Below are 20,478 nucleotides of genomic sequence, written 5' to 3' on the forward strand. Positions count from 1 at the left end.
AGCAATGTAACCAAGGAAACTCAATGGGGGTAGGGTGGGATGTTGCTTACTTAGAAGTGTTTACCTAACAAGCTCAAAACTAAGTTCAGTGGTGAACTGGGAGATCAAATTCAAGGCCATCCTTGACTATAGAGAGTTCAAAGCCAGCCTGACTGCACGGGACCCTGTCTCAAAAGAAAAATATATGGAATCACAAATATGGCCATAGTGAAGATACTTAAGACGCCCATAACCATGCCTTGTGATATAATGGTTATTCATCTAAATAATGAATAAAGTAACTACCTTCCCTTCACTCTGGTCCCTCCTGGAATTATTTTTGTGATGTAAGACTTGTAAAGAGTACATTAGTAGAGTTATCACACATGAAACACTGTCATGTACATAAACACTAAATGTTGCCTAGTACTTTTACAGTGATTTGAATGGCTCCAATGGGCTCATATGATTGAATGCTTGATCCCCAACTATTTGGGAGGGATTTTAGAGTAGGTGTGGCCTTGTTGGAACAGGTGTGTGGATGGGAGTGGGTTTTGAGTTCTTAAAAACCCACACCAGGCAAAGTCTCTCTCTCTCTCTTTCTTTCTCTCTTTCTCTCCCTCCCCCTCCCTCCCTCTCCCTCTCCCTTTCTCCATCCCACCTTCCCCCACCCCCTTCTCTCTGCTTGCTATCTGTGGATCATGACAAATAGCTCTCAACTACTCCTGTTTCAGCCCGGGCTATATATATATATATATATATATATATATATAGTCCCTATTTCAAAAATTAATTTAATTAATTAATCAGAGTCTGGAGCAAGAATGGTGGCACATGCCTTTAATTTCAGCATTCGAGAGGCAGAGACAGAGGCAGATGGATCTGAATTCGAGGCCAGACTGGTCTACAGAGCGGGTTCGAGGACAGCTAGGGCTACACAGAGAAACCCAGTCTCGAAAAAGAAAAAAAGAAAGACAAAATCAGAGCCTGAAGTCCTGTGAAGGAAAAGAGGGATCCAGGATCCATGGTACTGTACCACACAGTTAGAGAAGAGCCAACGCCTGGTCCAGATGGCCTTCCCTAGTCTTTCTGTCTCCTAAAAAAAAAAAGTGCACAGCACTATGCTCAGTAGCTCAGACAGGTGTGTAGCACACGCTGTAGGAACTACACTACCCAGCATGCAACTGAAAAAGAGCGGGGCCTTTCGGTAGGGACTAGCGCCCCCACGGAGAGTTTCATTGACTCCTTTCTCATTTCAGCCACCTCCCAACTCTTCAGGCTTCGCCCCCACCGAGAGAGGGAGTGACCTCGAGGAGGCCCACGAGACGCTTCCTCCTTTCCTTCTCATTGGTCCGGCGCAGCTGTCATTCGGGAGCGAGGAGAAGTTTGCTTCCTGATTGGTGAATTCCGTTTGGCGCCAACTAGGAAAGGGGCGGGGCGGCGGCTAGCCTGAGTGTGCAGCAATTAACGCTAAGGCCACTTTGGTGGTGAGGGAAGTGAAGGTTCCTTCTCTGGGAGCCGGGTACGGAGCAAGGAGGGAGAAAAAAAGTGAGGCGAGTTAGTCCGAGCGGTGGCCTCAAGACTCTTCCTCCACGGAGTTTGTTTGGATTTAATCTTGAAGTTGCAGGCGCCCGCCCGCCTGCGGGCCTCGCGGGACAGAGAGGGAAGCACCGGTGCTTGTGCCTGGCGCCTGCCGAGTCCCCTACGCTCGCCCGTCCGCGCCGCTGCCCGTGGCGGCCGCGTCTCTGAACCGCGGGGTCGTGTTTGTGTTTGACCCGCGGGCGCTGGTGGCGTGGCACGCGGCTGAAGCCGGTGCCAGCGGGGCGGGGCCCGGCGCAGCGGAGGCGGAGGAAGACGGAGCGGGAGTCCGGGCAGGCCCGGCGGCGCCATGGAACTGGGCCCGGAGCCCCCCCACCGCCGCCGCCTGTTCTTCACTTGCAGCCCCACGCCTGCGCCGCAACCCACGGGGAATATGCTGTTTGGCGCGTCAGCTGCTGGCGGACTGTCCCCTGTCACCAACCTGACGGTCACCATGGACCAGCTGGAAGGGCTGGGCAGGTGAGAGACCGGCGAGCGATGCCCCAGGCCGCTGGCCTCTGGTCGGCCCTCGGGATGATCCAGCAGGAAGCAAGAGTCTGACCACTTGGTTGTGATGCTCCGACCCGGGATGGCCTGGCTAGGGCCCGCCATGTGCACCCTCCCTCCCGGGCGGAATGTTGGGCGGGAGAGGCCGTTCGGATAGTCCAGGGCTATCCTCAGCCAAGAGCCAGACCGGAGATCGAGGAAGCCTGCTGGGCATCCTGTCTTGTTCACCCCTTTCAGATTTCTCCTTACGCTGTCTCTATTCCAGAAAAGTCTTTGGAATCTACCCTTATGGGGGGCCGGGAGGGAGGGTGGGAATGGGTCCTCCTAGGCCCTTTTTGCCGAACCACCCGCGCCGGATCTTAGTTTCCTGTAAGCTTTGTTCCTTCTCAACAAAGGGACGTGGCATTTTCTTTTCTTGCATTTGTGTAAAATCTATGCAGCCACCTGGCCAGCACGTTTCTTGTATCTACCCATCTACTACCTTTTTAAGCTATCACTTTTTACCTAACTTTTCCATATTGGAAATCTTCGAGGACTTTGTAGTCCTACACCACTATCACTAACAAAAATGCTTAACATTATTTTTAGTGAAGTTGCTTTTCCGTCGGTGTTGGGTATTTCGCCTCTTAAACTTGTCCTGCGACTTTTGCAAACCCTGAAAAGCTGGGACTCCTGGCCTAGTCACCTTTGCCCTTACTCCTGGCTCACTCAGACCCTCAGACTGAGGCTCTCCTTTAAGGAAACCCAGCCCTTGCCACAGGCCTGTCTGACAATGTGGCCCAAGGCCAAACCACTCACTCCTTTCTTTGTTTAAATGCCAACTGGGGTATTCTGGGTGGCCAAGTGTGAGTGTGGGGTGTCCTTGACTCTCAAAGATGGTTTGTGGCAGCCTGGCTACTCCATGGCCTGTATGTCACCTTTTAAAAATCATGTGCTAGAAATTGCTCATGTGGAGGTGCCTCTCGGTTTCAGTGACTGTGAGAAACGAATGGAAGCGAGAAATAACAGCAGTCTTCAGAGAATGGGCTCCTCGGAATCGACCGATTCAGGTATTGCCTTTACTGTTCATGTGTACATATGTGCTCCGTGTGTGTAGGTGTGTGTTTAGATCAGAAGGCATCAGAGCCCCTGAAGCTGGAGTTATAGGCCATTGTGAGCTGACTGATATGGCTTCTGGGAACTGAATTTGCCCCCTCTACAGGAGCACCAAGTGCTATTAACCACTAAGCCACTTATTTTTAAGAATTTAATTAAATCAATTTATTTATTTTGAGATAGGGTCTCACCATGTAGATCACATTGGCGTCTTGCCTCTTGGGTGCTGTGGTTAAAGGCATGGGCCACCATCCATCCCCCTGTCCAATCCAGGTGTCCGTTCAGCCTTCACATTCATCTGGAGTCAGTCATTCGGGAAGCATCTTGCCTAGGAATTTAATTGGTAACAGTACACATAGAAATTGTGGTGTGGTGTGGAGTGACAAACACCCTTCAGTAGCGTACAGAGGGAGCTCCCGAGACAGTTCATGAAGAGAAGAAGCGCCAAATCTTTATTCCAGCTCTTTTTTTTTTTTTTTTTATGTGTGCTTTTATATATGTGGGTGTTGGCTCACATGCCTCTCATGTGTGCATGTGGTGTGTACTTTCCTTGAAGGCCAGGAGAGGGTGTCGGATCCCTTGGAACTGATTTACTGGCGTTAGCATGTGGTTGCTGGAAATTGAACTCAGGTCCTCTACAAGAGCAATTGTGCTCTTCTGAACCATCTCTCTAATGCTACTTTTTAAAGACGCAATGTCACTATATACACCAGATTGGCCTCCTGGAACTGAACTTAGCTGGTTGTATTTTTCATACTCCTAAATGAGTATATTTGAAAAAATAACTCTACAAAAACTTAGAGGGGTCAGTACTATCTGGTAGAAAAAAAATCAATCAATCAATCAATCTTGATATAGTTGGCCTCGTCGATCTTGTTTCCCTTGATGGTATTTGCAAATAGAGGGTCCATGGGTGTATTTAGAAAATGTTGCTTAACACCAGGATGTGTATTATTTCCTAAGAATTTTTGCTTTTATTTCTCAAAGGTTTCTGTCTAGATTCTCCTGGGCCCTTGGACAGTAAAGAAAAGTATGTATTCGTTACTTTAAAATTTTCTACTTAGAAGGAGAGTTTTCCTTAAGTAAGCCCAGTGGCACAGGCCTGCAGTCTCAGCTACTCGGGAAGTGTAAGCCCAGTGGCACAGGCCTGCAGTCTCAGCTACNCGGGAAGTGTAAGCCCAGTGGCACAGGCCTGCAGTCTCAGCTACTCGGGAAGTTAAGGCAAAAGGATCAGATACTCAAGGCCTGTCTAGGCAATTTAGTAAAATCCTGTCTCAAAGAGTGATAGAGTGCTCAGCGTGGTGCGTGAGGCCCTAGAACCTCCCAAAAGGAACGTGTTGGTTAGCTTTTGATACGGAATCTCATTTTGAAGCCGTGGCTTGCTTGCCTGCCTGCCTCATGGGTGCTGGGTTAAAGGTATGCACTGTTGCTCCTGGTCAAAACTTTGTGAATAATGTTCTTCATACAGTGGACTCGAGCTCTGTGGTTAGCTGTGCCTGCTGAGTTGCTTGGATGCTAGAGACTACTGGGAATGGGTGCTGCTTCATACCAGCAGTTTGCAGGACTTCCCCCCTTTAGGTTAGCTGTAATTTTCCCCTGCTCTACTTTTTGACGTTAAGCCTTAAATGAACGGATGTATGTATTTTAGGAGACATCTTGGGGTTTGGTTTGGTTTGGGTTTTTTCGATCTGGGGTGCTCCTGAGACCAGAGAACACTATTCTTGTATATGCTACAATGAGAGCCATGCCATGCCTGTCCTCCTGCCCCTACTCTAGGTTGAGCAATGTGAATCTGCTCATATAAATATCTCTTTATTCTTATGTTTACCTTTTGATCTCATTACAGCCTTGAAATTTCCCTGATGAGAATAAATTCCCTACCTGTAAGTTCCGTTGTTGTTTTGAGCTAATACCTGTAAATTGCTCCATCAAACACCTTTCCCTACGTTGAGAAAGTGGGCATTGCTTTTCTACATCCCTGTAAACACATAGGCAGTAAGATATTACCTAGAGGAACTTCGACAGTAACAGCCTCTTGTGGACTTTGTACTCAACCTCAGTTTTATCAAACCAGGAAATGTTCTTTTTATGCAAATGTTACTCGGGGTTGGTCTGGCACTATATCATACCTACCAACAGAGCTATACGCCTAGTCTGATTAGGTGGAAGGCCATTCTGAGTTAAAGCAGGTTGAACCCCCTGGGCACTTATGTGGTGGTAAGCTAGTTTTCCAAACCCCACTTCATTTCTTTAAGAATTAAAGTTTTGACTGGCTATAATAGGTCAAACCTGTAATCTTAGCATTTGGGAGGCTGAGGCAGGAAGGTCATCTCAAGTTCAAGGCCAGCCTTGTCTTCAAAGTGAAACCTTATCTTAAAAAGAAAGAAAAAGGAAACCTGAGTTTTCCATTGTGCTTGCCTCTGTGAACTCAATTTCTCTGTTTTACTTTGGTAGCAGAAGCTCCTGGGATGTAGCCCAGCCCTGAAGAGGAGCCACTCTGATTCTCTAGACCACGACACCTTTCACCTCATCGACCAGGATGAAAATAAAGAAAATGTAAGCATAGCATCACCATGGTAACCCCAGCTGGAAGTGTCAGCAGCTGACAAGTGACATGGCCGGGCCGCCATCTAACCTGACTAATGGAAAGGCCACACCTAGCCTTTCAGTAGAGAAATCTGATTTTGAATCTTGCTTCTTCTACCTAGCTTTGTGATGCTGGAGTTTTGCTAGGCCAGCGCCTTTTTCTTGCACCTTATTTCCTGTCATGAGTATCTGTCACATTTATAAACCCTGGATTGAGATGCTAAAATCCAAAGCCATGCAAGTTCTGTGGAGAATATCTGAAATGGTTGCTTTAAGGATGGTGTGTTTTACCCAGAAGTCCATGTGCGCCCTGCCTGGCTCTCTCTCTAACTGTACAGGGCGTCGTGTCTAGAAGAGTTGGTCAGATTGATTGGCTTGCCTCTCGGCCACTCTATCTCCATATATTTGTTGTTTCCCATTTCCTGCTAAAATACCAGTCGATAACCCTTACAAAACCTACGTCCTTGTATGAAAGCAGATTTTGTCTGGCAACTTGGGGAGACATCATGAGGTATTCCGTGCAAATGGATTCCCTCCTTGACTGCTTGGAGCAGTTTGTCAACCTTTCCAGTACAACTGGACCAAAGTCTAGATGTGGCTCTTGACTCAAACTTGACTTCTCCCAAGGTTGTCTTCCTGGAAGCTTTGCTCTAAAGGAGAAATAGATAGATTAAATAACTTTCTGGAGTGGTCCTCTCTGGCTTCAAGATCTTAGGCACACCATTGAACCTGTAGATGGAGTTTTCTTACTGAACAGTCAGGTTGTATTTGATTAGATAAGCTTATGTTCAGAGAGTACTTAGTAATAAAAACTGATATTAGCAGCTACTGGTTTTAGTACTTAATAACAAGTGTGCTTATGTAACTTAAAGATAGGCATGCATCTTTCTGCACATGGTGTTCTGCTTTGGTGTATGTCTATGTACCATGTCTGTTCCAGGTGTCTGCAAAGGCCTGAAGAGGGTGTCAGATCCCCTGAAACAAATTACTGATGGTTGTAAGCCATCAGTAATTTGTGGGTACTGGGAATCAAACCTGGGTCTTTATGTTATGGGGGGTGCACATCTTTAATCCCAACACTTGGGAGACAGGCAGGTGGACAAGGGCAGCATGGTGTATAGACTGAGGTCCAGGACAGTCACGGCTCCAGGAAGAAATCCTGTCTCAGAATACAGAATGAATGAATGAATGAATGAATGAATGAATTGAAAGGAACTCTTACTGCTCTTACTGCTAAGCCATCTCTCTAGCCTCAACAAGTTTTCCTTAATTTTATTTCGTGAAAGAGAAAGCCTTCGGTGGGAGCGTGCCACGGTGCACATGAAGACAGGTCAGCTTTCAGGACTATGTTCTCTCTCCACCGTGTGGAGTTCGGGGATGGGATTCTGCTCGATCTTCAGGCTTCCCAGAAAGTGTATTTACCAGCCAAGCCACCCCACCAGCCCTAGAGCTCGTTTTATGGACAGTAGAAAATATTTCAAATATATTGTTTTGCAGGAAGCATTTGAATTTAAAAAGCCAATACGACCTGCATCTCGTCACATCCACGAGGAGGGTAAAGATCCCTTTACACACAGGCAGAATTCAGCCCCAGCTCGGATGGTACGTGTTTTGGCTTTCGTATTTACAGCATGGAGTGTGTGTGTGTGTGTGTGTGTGTGTGTGTGTGTGTGTGTGTGTGTGTATGTGTGTGTGTGTGCTGCATTTGGAAGGCAGAGGGAGGAGGACCAGGAGGAATATGGTAGAGTTTAGAACAAATTCCCCTTGTTTCCATTTGTCTGGAGTTACTTGGGCTTTCTTGAACTTTCTCTGGTCCGCTATTTTGTGATCCATAGACACTTGTATTTTCTTTCTTTTTTTTTTGGTTTTGGTTTTTCGAGACAGGGTTTCTCTGTATAGCCCTGGCTGTCCTGGAACTCACTTTGTAGACCAGGCTGGTCTCAAACTCAGAAATCCGCCTGCCTCTGCCTCCCAAGTGCTGGGATTAAAGACGTGTGCCACTACGCCCGGCTTGACACTTGTATTTTCAACAGGTTTAGCTGATCACAGCCTTCAGTACATGGCCTTAGTTCTCACTGCAAGATGAGCTCAGGAGCCAGGGAGTACAGTGCCCTCTCTGACTCTGAGGGTGCCAGGTTCACACAGTTCTCTCTTTCTCTCTCTCTCTCTCTCTTTTTCTTTCCTTCTTTCTTTCAGCGGTCCACCTAAGCAATCAAAGTGGTCTAGAGTTCTTGCTAATTTTGTCTTTCAGCTATCTTCAAATGAAAGTGAATCAGGAAATTTCAGTCCTCTTTTTACACCCCAGTCACCTGTAAAAGCCACTTTCTCCGATGAGGATGATGGCTTCATAGACCTTCTGGATGGCGAGAATATGAAGGTACCGTCTGTGGCTGTGGGTGTAGGTGTGTGTCTATTCATTCTAACGAGCCTGCAGAAGCCTCCTAAAACACAGTTCATTTTGTGAGAGTTCATTGACTCTTCTGTCTGTTTGGCTAAATCCAGCAGGGTGGTAGGTCAGATAATACTGGTAAGATCTTTCTTCATCCCCTGAGGGACACTAGCTATAGGGAAGGAGAAAGGCTTTGAGATGCTTCTGGAACTAAGATAGAGCATGTGCTTAGGGGAGTGTACAAGGCCTTAGGCTCAATCAATCCCTTGTACCAAGAAGATACTAGCCTGCTCTGGTGTTCCATGTCAGAAATTTTAACATTCAGGATGCTGAACTGAAGGACTGGAAGGACTGTCGTCAGTTCAAGGCTAGACAAATACACAGTAAGACTGTCTCCAAAACAAAACACAAAACTTCTTATCTAGGCTTATCTGGCATTTCTTAGGGGAGTTACCTGCAAAACATTTGGTTGCTGGGTCTTTTTCTTCTTCCTAGCCCCTCTGCTAGATGTATTTAAAAGCAGTTTTCTCTTGTTTCTAGAATGATGAGGAGACCCCATCATGCATGGCAAGCCTCTGGACAGCTCCGCTTGTCATGAGGAGACCTACAAACCTTGTAAGTTACTCAGCATGTGGAGTTCTGAGGAGCTGAGCCACTAAACAAAGTACTCCTTAACTATGTTGACCTTGGGGCTGGGTTTTAGACTAACTGCCATTCAAGTGGTTAGATTTTAATCCAAGGTTGGATCTGTTTCTGACCCTAAGGCTGATCGTTGCGGACTGTTTGACTCCCCTTCCCCGTGCTGCTCCAGCAGCAGCAGCTCCAGCACTCGGGCGGTGTTGAAGAGAACAGACCGGTCTCATGAGGAGTCTCCTCGAGGTACCAAGAGGAGGAAGAGTGTGCCCAGTCCTGTGAAGGCAGATGTTCTGGAGCCATCCCAGGTCAGTTATCTTCTCCCTTGATCCAGAGTCCTAACAACAACAGTCTTGGCTCTAAACGTTTCAACTTGCTCCTCCTGTCCTCACTAAGCCTTACTGCTCTTTTCTTTTGTTTTTTTTCTGAACAGGGTTTCTCTATATATCTGTGGCTGCCCTGGCACTCACTCTGTAGACCAGGCTGGCCTTGAACTCAAGAGATCTAACTGCCTCTGCTTCCCAAACGCTGGGATTAAAGGAGTGCACCACCACTGCCCAGCAAGCCTTGCTACTTTTATTTGCTTCTGTTTGTTTTTACTTAGAAGATTGTATCATTTGTTGCTAGGTTTTTATTTTGCTTTGGCTTTTGGGGCAGAGTCTTGTTTCAGGCTGGTCTGGAACTTGTGATCCTCCTGGTGCTTGGATTACAGGTGTGCACCACCATCCTGCATTCTTTGAGCATCTGTTCTCTTTTTGTCTGTCTTTTTAAGGAACTTGCGTCACTTGTCACATCTAGAGGTTCCTACTGTGGTCTATAGAGTCCAGGACTATTCTTTATCCCCTAGATAATCTCATAGGGGTAGAATTGCTGTGCCATGGACCAGGTGTACTGCTCAGTCTTGCAGATGCTGCCAGATCATTTTCCAGAGTGGTGTACTCAGTAGCAGTGCGTGAGCTGCATTCCTTCTGTTTCTGAGTAGTGGTTGGTAATGTGCTATTCATTTTAGGTGTTTGTATTAGTTTCATTTTGATTGCTGTGATAACACACCATAACTAAGGCAAGCTACAGAAAGGGGTTTTGGGCTTAAGGTTATTACCATCACTGAGGGGAAGCATGGCAGCAAGGCATGGGAGCAGAAAAAGCAGAATGTCCTGGGGGGGGGGGGGCATGAGGATTAGGTGTCCAAGGCTGGACATGGTGGAGCAGTGGAAAGTAGATCTCTGAGTTTGAGGCCAGCCTGGTCTACAGCAGAGTTCCAGGGCAGCGAGAGCTACACAGAGAAACTCTGTCTCAAAGCACAAAGAAGAGAAAAAGAAAAGAAGCCCAGTGGCAACTTCCTCTGGCTACGCCACCACTTCTCCTAGTCCCTTAAGCAGTGCCATCAATTGGGACCCCATATTAATGCTCCAGCTGTGGTCTCATCCATTGAAACCACCATAGTTTTCTAGTGATCAGATGGTATATGGACTTGGGGGAGTTGGCTCTTCTGTTACTGTGTGTAGGATTGTTGTCTGCATATATGTCTATACAACGTGCATGCCTGGTGCCCACAGGGTCAGAAGGCATTGGATCCCCTAGAACTGCAACCACTAACAGTGTAATCATCCACCGTGTGGTACTGGAGACAACAAAGAGTTCTGGAGCCATCTCTTCAGCCCCCATTATGTGGGGTTTTGCTTGTTTTTAGGGTGTGGGGTTTGTGTTTGCTTTGTGCTGAGGATTGAACCCAGGGCATTGTGCCTATTACTCAAGTGCTTGGTCACCAAACTCCATCTCTGCTCTTTCTGACTTTCCTATGCCATTCACTTATCAAGAGGTTGGGGTATAAATACCACAGTGCACATTTAGAGGTCAGAGAACTTTTCCTCTGTCTCTACCTCCCTTGTGCTAGAATCACAAGCCATACCCAGGTTTTTGTTTTGGTTTGACATTTTGTTGTGTATGTGTGTGTGCCTGTGCCATGGTGTACAAGAACCTATCTATAAAATAGAATGGCTCCAGCTTCTTGATATTGCTAAACAAAGGATAGATCTGTCTGCCTCTCTAATTTCCTATTTAAGGAAAGGGGGGGCATCAAAGAGTGCTGTCTGGGTCTCTCTCTACTCTAACCTGACAGACTGGGCTTGAGAAAAAATCTTAATGTGCCCACTCCCCTCTGCCCTTCTTTTAAATACTGTTGTGTTGCAAGTCCTGTGTGTGCTATAGCATGTGTGGAGGTCAGAGGACAACTGTGCAGCCTTGGTTCTCTCCACCATGGGATCCCAGGACTGTCAGGCACATACAAGTACTCTTACCCTCTGAGCACCTCACTGACATCATCGTGTCTTTGAAAGGTTTCCTGCTGTCCTTGGAAGAGAAAAAGAAATAGTTCAAAGTTCTAATCTTACGCCTGTTGCCTCTAGATTACAGTTCTCAGGCATGCTTACACAGTGGTTCCTTGTGTAGCTGTAGAGCAGAATCACAGAAGGCTATTTAGTTAGAAGCAATCCAAATGATCTTTACAACTCAAAGTTTGTTTTCTTACAAAAAACTTCCTTATCAGAAGTTCAGGAACTCTACTGAGATAAAGTAATTATGTGTTATTTTGTGAGATACATGACAATGATCTTCTATTACAGTGTCAGGTTCAGGTTTTTGATTTGGTTTTTGGTTTTTTTAATTTTTATTTTTAAGTCAGATTCTTGCCATGTATGGCCCTGGCTAGGCTCAACATTGTGGCAGTCCTCCTGCCTCTGGGATTATATGACGCCTGTCTTGGTATCACCTCAACAGTTTTCATTGTGAACAGTAAAAGAGGACAGGTGCTGGTTGGTGTGTCGGCATGCCAGTGATCTCTGTGCACTCTTGAGTTTGAGAAGAGCCTGGTCTACATTATCAAGTTCCAGGCCAACCAGAGATTTCAGGGAAATTCAACTAGTTACTAGATAGCATGGAACTATCCTTCCTCTGCTTAAGTCACAGTACAGCATCTTTTACTTACTATAGGCATTCATATTTCCGTTTCCTTTTCTTGGCATGGTAAAGGTAAATAGTTGTAGAGCTTTTAATCAAAAACCTGGTCTCATTCTCTACCTTGGATTTCTTACAGCTTCCATCCCAGTCTCTATCCCTGATGTCTTCCCCCAAAGGAACCATTGAGAACATTTTGGACAGTGACCCAAGAGACCTTATAGGAGATTTCTCCAAGGTAACTGCAAGCAGAGTCACTCTAGTCGGGTGGTGTTGGCAAGGGGTGCTAGAACCCCACTTACCTTGCTCCTTCCTTCCTTCCTTCCTTCCTTCCTTCCTTCCTTCCTTCCTTCCTTCCTCGAGGCAGCCCCTGGGTGCCTCCAAGGCAACAGTTTTAAAAGTAAAAGCTAAAGAACAATCAGCTCAGCTGAACTTGTCAGGATGAGGCACATGGTGGTCATGAGACTTGCTGGCTCGGTGGTTTCCTGTACAGTTACCCACCTTCACTCTGACCAGTGTGTCAGTTTGTCTGGGAAAGCATGAGCCTGCGCTATGGTACAGTACAGCTGGCCATGATGGCCCACATCATTAATCTTAGCACTTGTAAGGCAGAGCTAGACAGACTGAAGCCAGCCTGGTCTATACAGTAACTTCAAGGACCAGGGCTATATATATAGAGAGAGACCCTGTCTAAAAAGAACAAAACAAGGAAGAACAAGGAGTTTTTGAGGGGGAAAAACAGGCAAAGCCCTTGGTTTGTCTTGTGGTCAGTGGTGGGTAATGTCTTAATTTATCCAGTTCTTCTTTCTCTAAGTAGCACTGAGGTGTTCATCTTGGTTAGGTTTGGGCCACGATGTTTTTCTATTCTCACTACCTAACTCCATCCTGAGCAACCAGGTGCTTATCACATGAGCATGGTGTCTCACTTGCCAAGGCGTGGCCTCACTATTTTACCCACATTAACCTAGCTCTACTGCCGCAGCCTAAAGTACCTCGCCCACTGTCTTTGTGGTTTTATTTGTTACAGAACCTCATATCCTAAGTTGGCTCCAAACTCCAAACTAGGGATGCTCTTGAACTTGTATCCTCCTTCCAAATGCTGTTATTATATTCCCGACTCACACCTGCTCTCCTCACTGCATGTGTGTTTGCTGTTCCAGACACAGTTCCTCTATGTAGTCCTGACTGTCCTGGAACTCGTGTTGTAGTCCCTACTGGCTTTGAACTCAGAGATCACCTGCCTCTGCCTCCTCCCAACCCCTAGTGCTGGGACTAAACTTGTGTACCACAACAGCCTGACTGTCCTCACTGCATTTAAGTGATTTCTCATACAAAGATGAGAATTCCTGATAAAAACAGGAGGGGGGAAAAAAAGGTGCCTGGTGGTGCTGCAGCTGCTGCACACCTTTAATCTCAGCATTCCAACAGCAGGTAGGTCTCTGTGTCTAAGGGTACATAGAGAAACCCTGTCTTGAAAAACAAAACAAAACAGTAACAAAAAAGCCAGTGGAAAAAGGAAATCACCTGTGATTTCTGTGTTCAAATCTAGACTGAGGAGTCCTTAGGTAGTAAGACCCAGAGGATAAGCATAGTGATATACTATCTTATCCCAGAAGCAGGCACATCTCTGAGTTTGGAGCTAGACTGGTCTACAATAATGAAAACATGTCTCCTTAAACAATAATAATTCAATATCTAGATGTTAGTTAAGTGCATAGAAAGGTAATTAGCATATAGTATTGACTTATGTTTGTTTCTCAGTTTGTTTTTTAAGCTGCTTCCTACCACACAGGCAGCAGAATAAACCTTAATATTTGCAAGCTTTCACATTCCTCTAAATATCTTCTGTTTCCTTTTTTCCTTTTCTAAAGGGTTATCTCTTTAATACAGTCTCTGGGAAGCATCAGGATTTGAAATATATTTCTCCAGAAATTGTAAGTCAGGCTTTTGGAACCCACTGCACTTGGGGGGTTGGAATCTTGTTACCTGACAGCAAATGACACCCTCCTTCCTCTCTCTTCATAGATGGCATCTGTTTTGAATGGCAAGTTTGCCAATCTCATTAAAGAGTTTGTTATCATTGACTGCCGATACCCATATGAATATGAAGGAGGTCACATCAAGGTTTGGATTCTTGAGACTTGTTATCTTGGGAGTCTTAGAAGGTGGGATAGTGACATCTCTTGGCTGACGGCCAATATACACAAACTGAATGAATATTCCCACCAGTTCCACTTCACTCCCTCATACTGTCCTGTTTCAGGGCATTTCTAGGTGGCATCCCTGATGTCTAAGCTATTCAGTGGGGCCACAAAGAATCCCACAGCATTTGGGATATTTAAATGTTGAATGTTTGAGCACCCCAGAGCTCCTGAGTAAAAGAAGCCAGTTTGGCAACATGCCCTGGTATCTGTACCAAGGCTCTGCTGTTGAGTCTGGCTGCCTACCTTGGGAAGGGACATGTTGGAACACAAGATTTCTAGAAGGAAGGAGCTGGTCATGCCTGTTTAGTATTACCATAAAAAGCAGGATTTAAATGTGAGTGGGGATTAGCTTCTGGCTTTATGAAGTGACATTTAGAAATGGCCAAAGTATATAGATCTACAGAGAAAGCCTCACTGACATAACAGAGGCAGGTGGTCTACTGCACTGCTGGGCCATGGGACCTACAGACTCCTGGGTGTGGCTTAGGTGCTCAGTGTCTGCTGTCTTCACAGGGTGCCGTGAATTTGCACATGGAAGAAGAGGTTGAAGACTTCTTACTCAAGAACCCTATTGTGCCTACTGATGGCAAGCGTGTCATTGTCGTATTCCACTGTGAGTTTTCCTCTGAAAGAGGCCCTCGAATGTGAGTACCACAGAGAATAAATAAGGCTTTGGGGCGGAGGCTTCCTGACAGTGGAGAGCAGGGTATACGGCACAACCCTAACACACAGGCACCTTTCACAAAGTCACAAGACGCTCCAGTGCTGCTCCAGTCTACACATTATGTGTATACATGGCTTTTGTGGAAACTATAATTCCCTTTATAACATAGTTTCCCTTAGTTGGACTTCTGTCCACTGATTTGTCTTTCAAACAGCCTTTTTTTTTTCCCCTTCATAAAAGGCACCCAGCCAAATAGACATTTTTACGATTAGTATTTATTTTATACTTTGTGCATGCGCAAAGTGCCCTACCATAGTGTGTATATGGAGTTCAGAAGTCAGCTTGGGGGAGTGCTCTGCTATGTGGATTTCTGAAATCAAACTCAGGTCGTCGAGCAGCTTTTACCCATCTTGCTCTCCCAAACATTTTTCCCCCTTTCTTGGTGGAGAAGGGGTTCAAGGTAGTGTTTCTCTGTTGAGCCCTGAATGTTCTGGAACTCAGGACACGTAGATGATGCTAGCCTCCGACCCAAAGATTGCCTTCATTGCCTCCTGGGTGCTTGGTATAGAGGCCTGTGACACTACCACCCAGCCCAGACATATTTCTTGAATGTAGTTGATGAACTTAACGTTTACGTTTTGATTGCAAATGATTTTCAGGCTCCTCCAGTTCAATCTTACGGTGATACCAGTTGTAACTTTGTAGTATCACCATGGGTTCAGCCTCTTTCCAAATGACTCACTGTTGTTGGTCCTTCATATTGATTTTTACTTCGGCTCTCCCAGTTTCCCCCACTATATTGAGTTCTACCGACCAGTCTCATAACATCCAAGCAGTTGTTCCTTAAGCAAAGGGCAGAAAAGTCTGGAGAGCTTCCTCTGCAGATGTTGATGTGGTGGCGATACTCTAAAACAGCATCTGGCATGGTGGTGCATGTCTGGTTCCAGCCCTGAGGAAGCTAAGGCCTCTAATCAGAAGTGTAAAGCCAGCCTGAGCTGCACGCGGGCCTATGATAAAGAAGCACACTAACGTACTGTTAGGCTAGGAGTGTGGCTCATGTCAGATAGAGCACTTCTAGTATTTGTGAGGTCCTGGGTTCAAGGGCAGGTATGATGGCACATGCCTTTAATTTCAGCACTCAGATTCAAGGTCAGTCTAGACTACTAGGATCTCACTACAGTGACATAGTGAGATCCTGTCACCCAAACAACAACAAACAACCCACCCATTTGAGTAGGACCTGAATATTCACACATGAATGGAGATAGTGGGGACTTGTATCCACTCTCAAATTCTTACTATTATTTAACACTAACAATATAGCAAACCAAAAATCTAGCTTCCTGGAGGGACACTTCAGAGTAGACAAGAGGCAGATAAGCATATTTTTAAAACTTAGAATTGTACAAAATGTTCACAAGTCCTTCAAAATGAGGTCAATGAGTGGAAGCTCCCAGATAGAGGACAGGAGACAAGTGGGGTGAATGAGATGTGAGGTGGCACACAGTAGGACACTGAAAACTGTGGCTTGCATGCCGCTCGGGCAGAGTGCAGAGAGACACAGGGTTCTAGTAGCTACCGGGGAAGTAGAAGGCCTTGTCTGTTTAAAGGCACAAGAAGGAAGAATTCGGGCTGGTGAGATGGCTCAGTGGGTAAGAGCACCGGACTGCTCTTCCAGAGGTCCAGAGTTCAAATCCCAGCAACCACATGGTGGCTCACAACCATCCATAACGAGATCTGGCGCCCTCTTCTGGAGCGTCTGAGGACATAAATAAATAAAATCTTAAAAAAAAAAAAAAAAAAAAAAGAAGGAAGAATTCTACTTGGGTGAGAGGAGCTGAATGAGGGGGCCATAGGACAGAATGGAGAGCACGCTGGCTCTAAGCTATTTCTGCAGATGGTGTCGGCAGCAGGCAGGTGGAAGGAGTGCCAGGACACCACCTGTGTTGCGTCCTGTCCCCTAGCCTGAAGGAGGTGACCCGACTGTGTCCTTCACTTCTTTTCACTAGGTGCCGATATGTGAGAGAAAGAGATAGGCTTGGCAATGAGTACCCCAAGCTCCACTACCCTGAGCTGTATGTCCTGAAGGGGGGATACAAGGAGTTCTTTTTGAAGTGCCAGGTGAGATGTCTGTGAGCATGTCCCCGCGCCCCCATGCTGGGCCATTGGGTCAGTTGGGGCTGCTGCTTGCCGGGGTCTGGGGGCACACTATGCATCTGCTAAGTGCCAGGCTCCTGTGGAGCTCACTGGTACCTGCTTGCTGCCTTCCCAGCCTTGCAGCTCTAGGCAGAGGAAGCCAGATGATATGAGGCAGGCATATCCTGACCGTGTCCTCTCTTGTTCCTTTAGTCTCACTGTGAACCCCCCAGCTACCGGCCAATGCACCATGAAGACTTTAAAGAAGACCTAAAGAAATTCCGCACCAAGAGCCGGACCTGGGCAGGAGAAAAGAGCAAAAGAGAGATGTACAGTCGCCTGAAGAAGCTCTGAAGCCAAATGGCAGCAGCCTGAGCTTCCCTCTGCCCTGTCCCTTTTCCCTTTGCTGCAGAGCAGTAAGCAAAGGGGCCAGCTGTACAGTACCTGGAGAAAGACCTGGGCCTTGCATTCCTTGGACCTGTCTCCTACACTCCCAGGTTGGAGCCTAGGGCATCCTGCCGTTAAACTCTTCTGTTCTGTAAGAGTCCTTCCCTGTCAGGACTGTCTGCCAAAGCTGGACAAGCACAGCACAGACTGGAGTCTGGAACACCGTGTTAGGCTGCTCTCACTGAGCAGCCCATGAAGAAGTACTCAGGCCTTATTGGGCAGACCCTGGCCTGTCACAAGGAGAGAAAAGCCACCCAAGTGCTGATGGCTAAATACCAAAGATAGGCTGGAAGGGAGGAGAGGGCCTCGTGGATGACTCTTTAATTTATTCAGCTTCATCAATTATTTTATTATTGTTTTAATTCAAGACTTTTACTTTTCTGCTTCATTAAGTCAAAATACTGCCATTCTAGGTAGAGTTTTATCATCCTAGGAGCTACCTCTACTTTTAATTTTTAAAAAAATGGGGCAGGGATAAGAAAAAAAGCAAACCTGTTAAGTTGTGGACAGCGCAAGGAGCTCAGTCACCCCTAGGAGGCGCTGCAGACCGGTATTGCTGCTACTCAAAGTCAAGGACTGAGATGCTGGTAAGAGCCTGCACCAGATCCAGGCTTGGCTACAGGACATAAGCTAACCTTCCCAGACCTACTTCTGCATTTTGCAGTGTCCCTCGGGGAAGTCTTGTCTCCACTCCTCACCCCAGGTCCCCATGACAGTGGCTGGTGTAGGAGTCACAGGAAGGCACTTCAGGCAGCTTCCATCAGGCCAGTACTGGAATGCTGTAGTGTGCCCCAAGGTGGAAGAGGGGAGACATGAAAGAGTGGAGTCCACAGAGTAAGGGAGGAGCATGCCCACTGAATGTCCTTTAAAAAAAAAAGTCATTTTATGAGTCGGAATATCCAATCAGTGTTGGGTGGGCACCCGAGGGTGAGCAGGGTGACGGGAAGCCCAGGCTGTTAGGTGGGAGGCCTGGATCCTGGCCTACAGACAACTGTGGAATTTCTCAGGAGGGCGTAGTAAATTTTGAAGTCAAAGGTTCTGAGTTTATCATGTTTTAATTTGAGGGTCAGAGAGTGGTGAATCACATCAGTTACCCCCTAATCTAATCCCATGGAAGTGAGGCTCTCGGAAACGCCTCTCGTCTGAGGGGCCAGGCTGCTTTGATTCTGCACAGCCTGTTTTGGTGCCTGCCTGTTGATATGCTTGGGCACCAGCCTCTGCCGTCTTTGCTCCATTGGGGTCTAGCCAGGTTTTCCTTAGGCAGAGTCTCCCCCCCCCCCCTCTGCTTTCTATTCTGGGGGTGGGGAGGGAATCAGTGATAGTGAAGATCGCTAGTTGCTTTGTTATGGGTTTGAGTTGCATTTGGCTATTAAACAAATCTTGTTTGAAAATATGTGGAGAGCAAGGGAATGAGCAGCCCCTGGTCTGGTGCGTTGAAGTATGTCCCAGTTGGTCCCTGGTCTGGTGTGTTGAAGTATGTCCCAGTTGGTCCCTGGTCTGGTTGGTAGAGATTCTGTTTCCAGGAGAATGACTTTCAGATTGTACCAGCATAGCTAGCATTGTTAACCAACAGTTGCAGGCTCTGCAAATAAAAGTGATCTTGAACCCATGTTCTCTGCCTAGTTCCTAATACACTCAACTGGGAGTCTCATTTGCCTTTAGGGTCCCAGGGTCACATAACTAAATTAAGCCAGCCATATTTCTTCAAGAGGATATTAAAAAAAAAAATTCAGTTTGCCTTTAGGAATAGCCGAAACAATCCCCCAAAAACAGGTGGCTGACAGGATGAAATGGCCTTCTCGGTCAGTCAGAGTCGCGTGATGGGACCTATTAAAATCGTTTTCTGAGTATGCCATGTGGTCGTACAGCCCACTCCTTAGGGAGCTAAAGGCCTGCCTGAGGATTGGAGTTCAAGGCCATCCCCACGTGATAGAGAAACAACTCTCATGAGTTACCCTCTGGCTTCCACATACAGTCTGTGGCATGTGTGTTCATACCAAGTAAGTTTTAAATGTAAATTCCTCCAACGTTAGCACTTGGGCCAAGGTAGGAGGATATCAAATTCAGGACCAACCTGATCTCAAAGAGATTCCAAGGCCTGGGGGGTACCTCGGTGGTAGAGTGCTGTCTGGCATCTTCAGTTACACATGCCAGTCCCTGAACGGGAAACAGGAGGAGAGAAACTGTAAAGGTGGTCTTTATCCTGACAACTTTTTGTTTGATATTTCAAAGGAAATATTGGGGGGAAAGTGAGGGAAGGCTATTGATAGCCAGGGTGGGTGTGAACAGTGGACTAGCCAGGTATCCTAGATGACTGGGGTAGCCTGCTGTAGGGAAATAGCCAGGCTCTAAACATTAACTCATCCCAAGCAAACCAAGAGCCAGACAAGGTGAATAATTGAGGCAGAAACTGACAGCAGACGGGGCCAGGACTGGTGAACTGGGATCCTTCTCCACTCTGAGAGAAAACCTTAAGACCTTGGGCAAGCAGAGACTCCTAGAGGTGCAGAGCCCCTGGCTGAACTAGGGCTCCCAGAACAGCACAAACAGTCCCTCTGATGACCCTGGGAAGCCAGCCCAGCTCTCCAGTCAGCCTCTGCTGGTAGGACTCCCCTTTGTCTTCTCAGATTTCAGTCAGCACTTAACTGCTGCCATAGCTACACTGTGGCCACAAGATGGTGGTGGTGGTGTACCCAGGTTCCCTTCAGAGGGCTTGCAACTCCTCCCAGGAAGGCAGTTGAGAGGTGAAGCCTGGGCCTTCCTTGTAGCTCAGGTTAACTTAGCTGTTAGTCCCCAGTCCCTTATGGTGTATTCGAATGACACAGTGAAGGGATCCACTTCAGTCTGCTCTTGTTAAATCACTTATTATTTCTAAGACATCTGTGTGAAGATGTCAGATTCCCTGGAGCTGGAGTCAGACAGTGGTGGGCAGAGGTGCAAGTGTTGGGAATTGAATCTAGGTCCGCTGTAAGAGCAGCCAGCGTACCCCTAACCACAGAGCTATCCAGTCCCACTTCAGCCTTTTTGATGTCTAACTCCACAAACTACCTGGGAGGCTGAAACAGACAAAATTTGGAATTTGGAGCAAGAATTTGAGATATATAGATGCTGCGCTCCTTCTTTAAAGCATTTTCTTTTTCTTCCCCCATGCCCCCTCCCCAGACAGGGTTTCTCTGTGTGGCCTTGGCTGTCCTAGAACTCACTTTGTAGAACAGGCTGGCCTCGAACTCAGAAATCCGCCTGCCTCTGCCTCCCAAGTGCTGGGATTAAAGGCATGCGCCACCACGCCCAGTTTTTCTTTTTGTTAG

At 46.7% G+C, this 20,478-nt stretch overlaps 1 protein-coding gene across 2 annotated transcripts; it reads left to right on the forward strand.

The window, feature by feature from the left end:
* Positions 1-1,464: 1,464 nt before the first annotated feature.
* On the forward strand, positions 1,465-18,773 carry Cdc25a (cell division cycle 25A). 2 transcript variants are annotated; one of them, XM_021172062.2, is made up of 15 exons: positions 1,465-2,037; positions 3,037-3,113; positions 4,147-4,189; positions 5,006-5,042; positions 5,617-5,715; positions 7,243-7,347; positions 7,997-8,122; positions 8,675-8,749; positions 8,899-9,075; positions 11,859-11,957; positions 13,591-13,653; positions 13,745-13,843; positions 14,437-14,567; positions 16,597-16,708; positions 16,937-18,773. In XM_021172062.2, exons 1-15 carry the CDS (start codon positions 1,868-1,870, stop codon positions 17,075-17,077), a joined length of 1,554 nt encoding a protein of 517 aa, XP_021027721.2. In that variant the 5' UTR covers positions 1,465-1,867; the 3' UTR covers positions 17,078-18,773. The 2 variants fall into 2 exon arrangements, with proteins under 2 accessions (XP_021027721.2, XP_021027720.1); XM_021172061.2 differs by having other exon boundaries at positions 5,614-5,715; positions 16,937-17,625.
* Positions 18,774-20,478: the final 1,705 nt, after the last annotated feature.

The sequence above is a fragment of the Mus caroli genome, chromosome 9, assembly GCF_900094665.2.
Source record: "Mus caroli chromosome 9, CAROLI_EIJ_v1.1, whole genome shotgun sequence".
Taxonomy (NCBI): domain Eukaryota; kingdom Metazoa; phylum Chordata; class Mammalia; order Rodentia; family Muridae; genus Mus; species Mus caroli.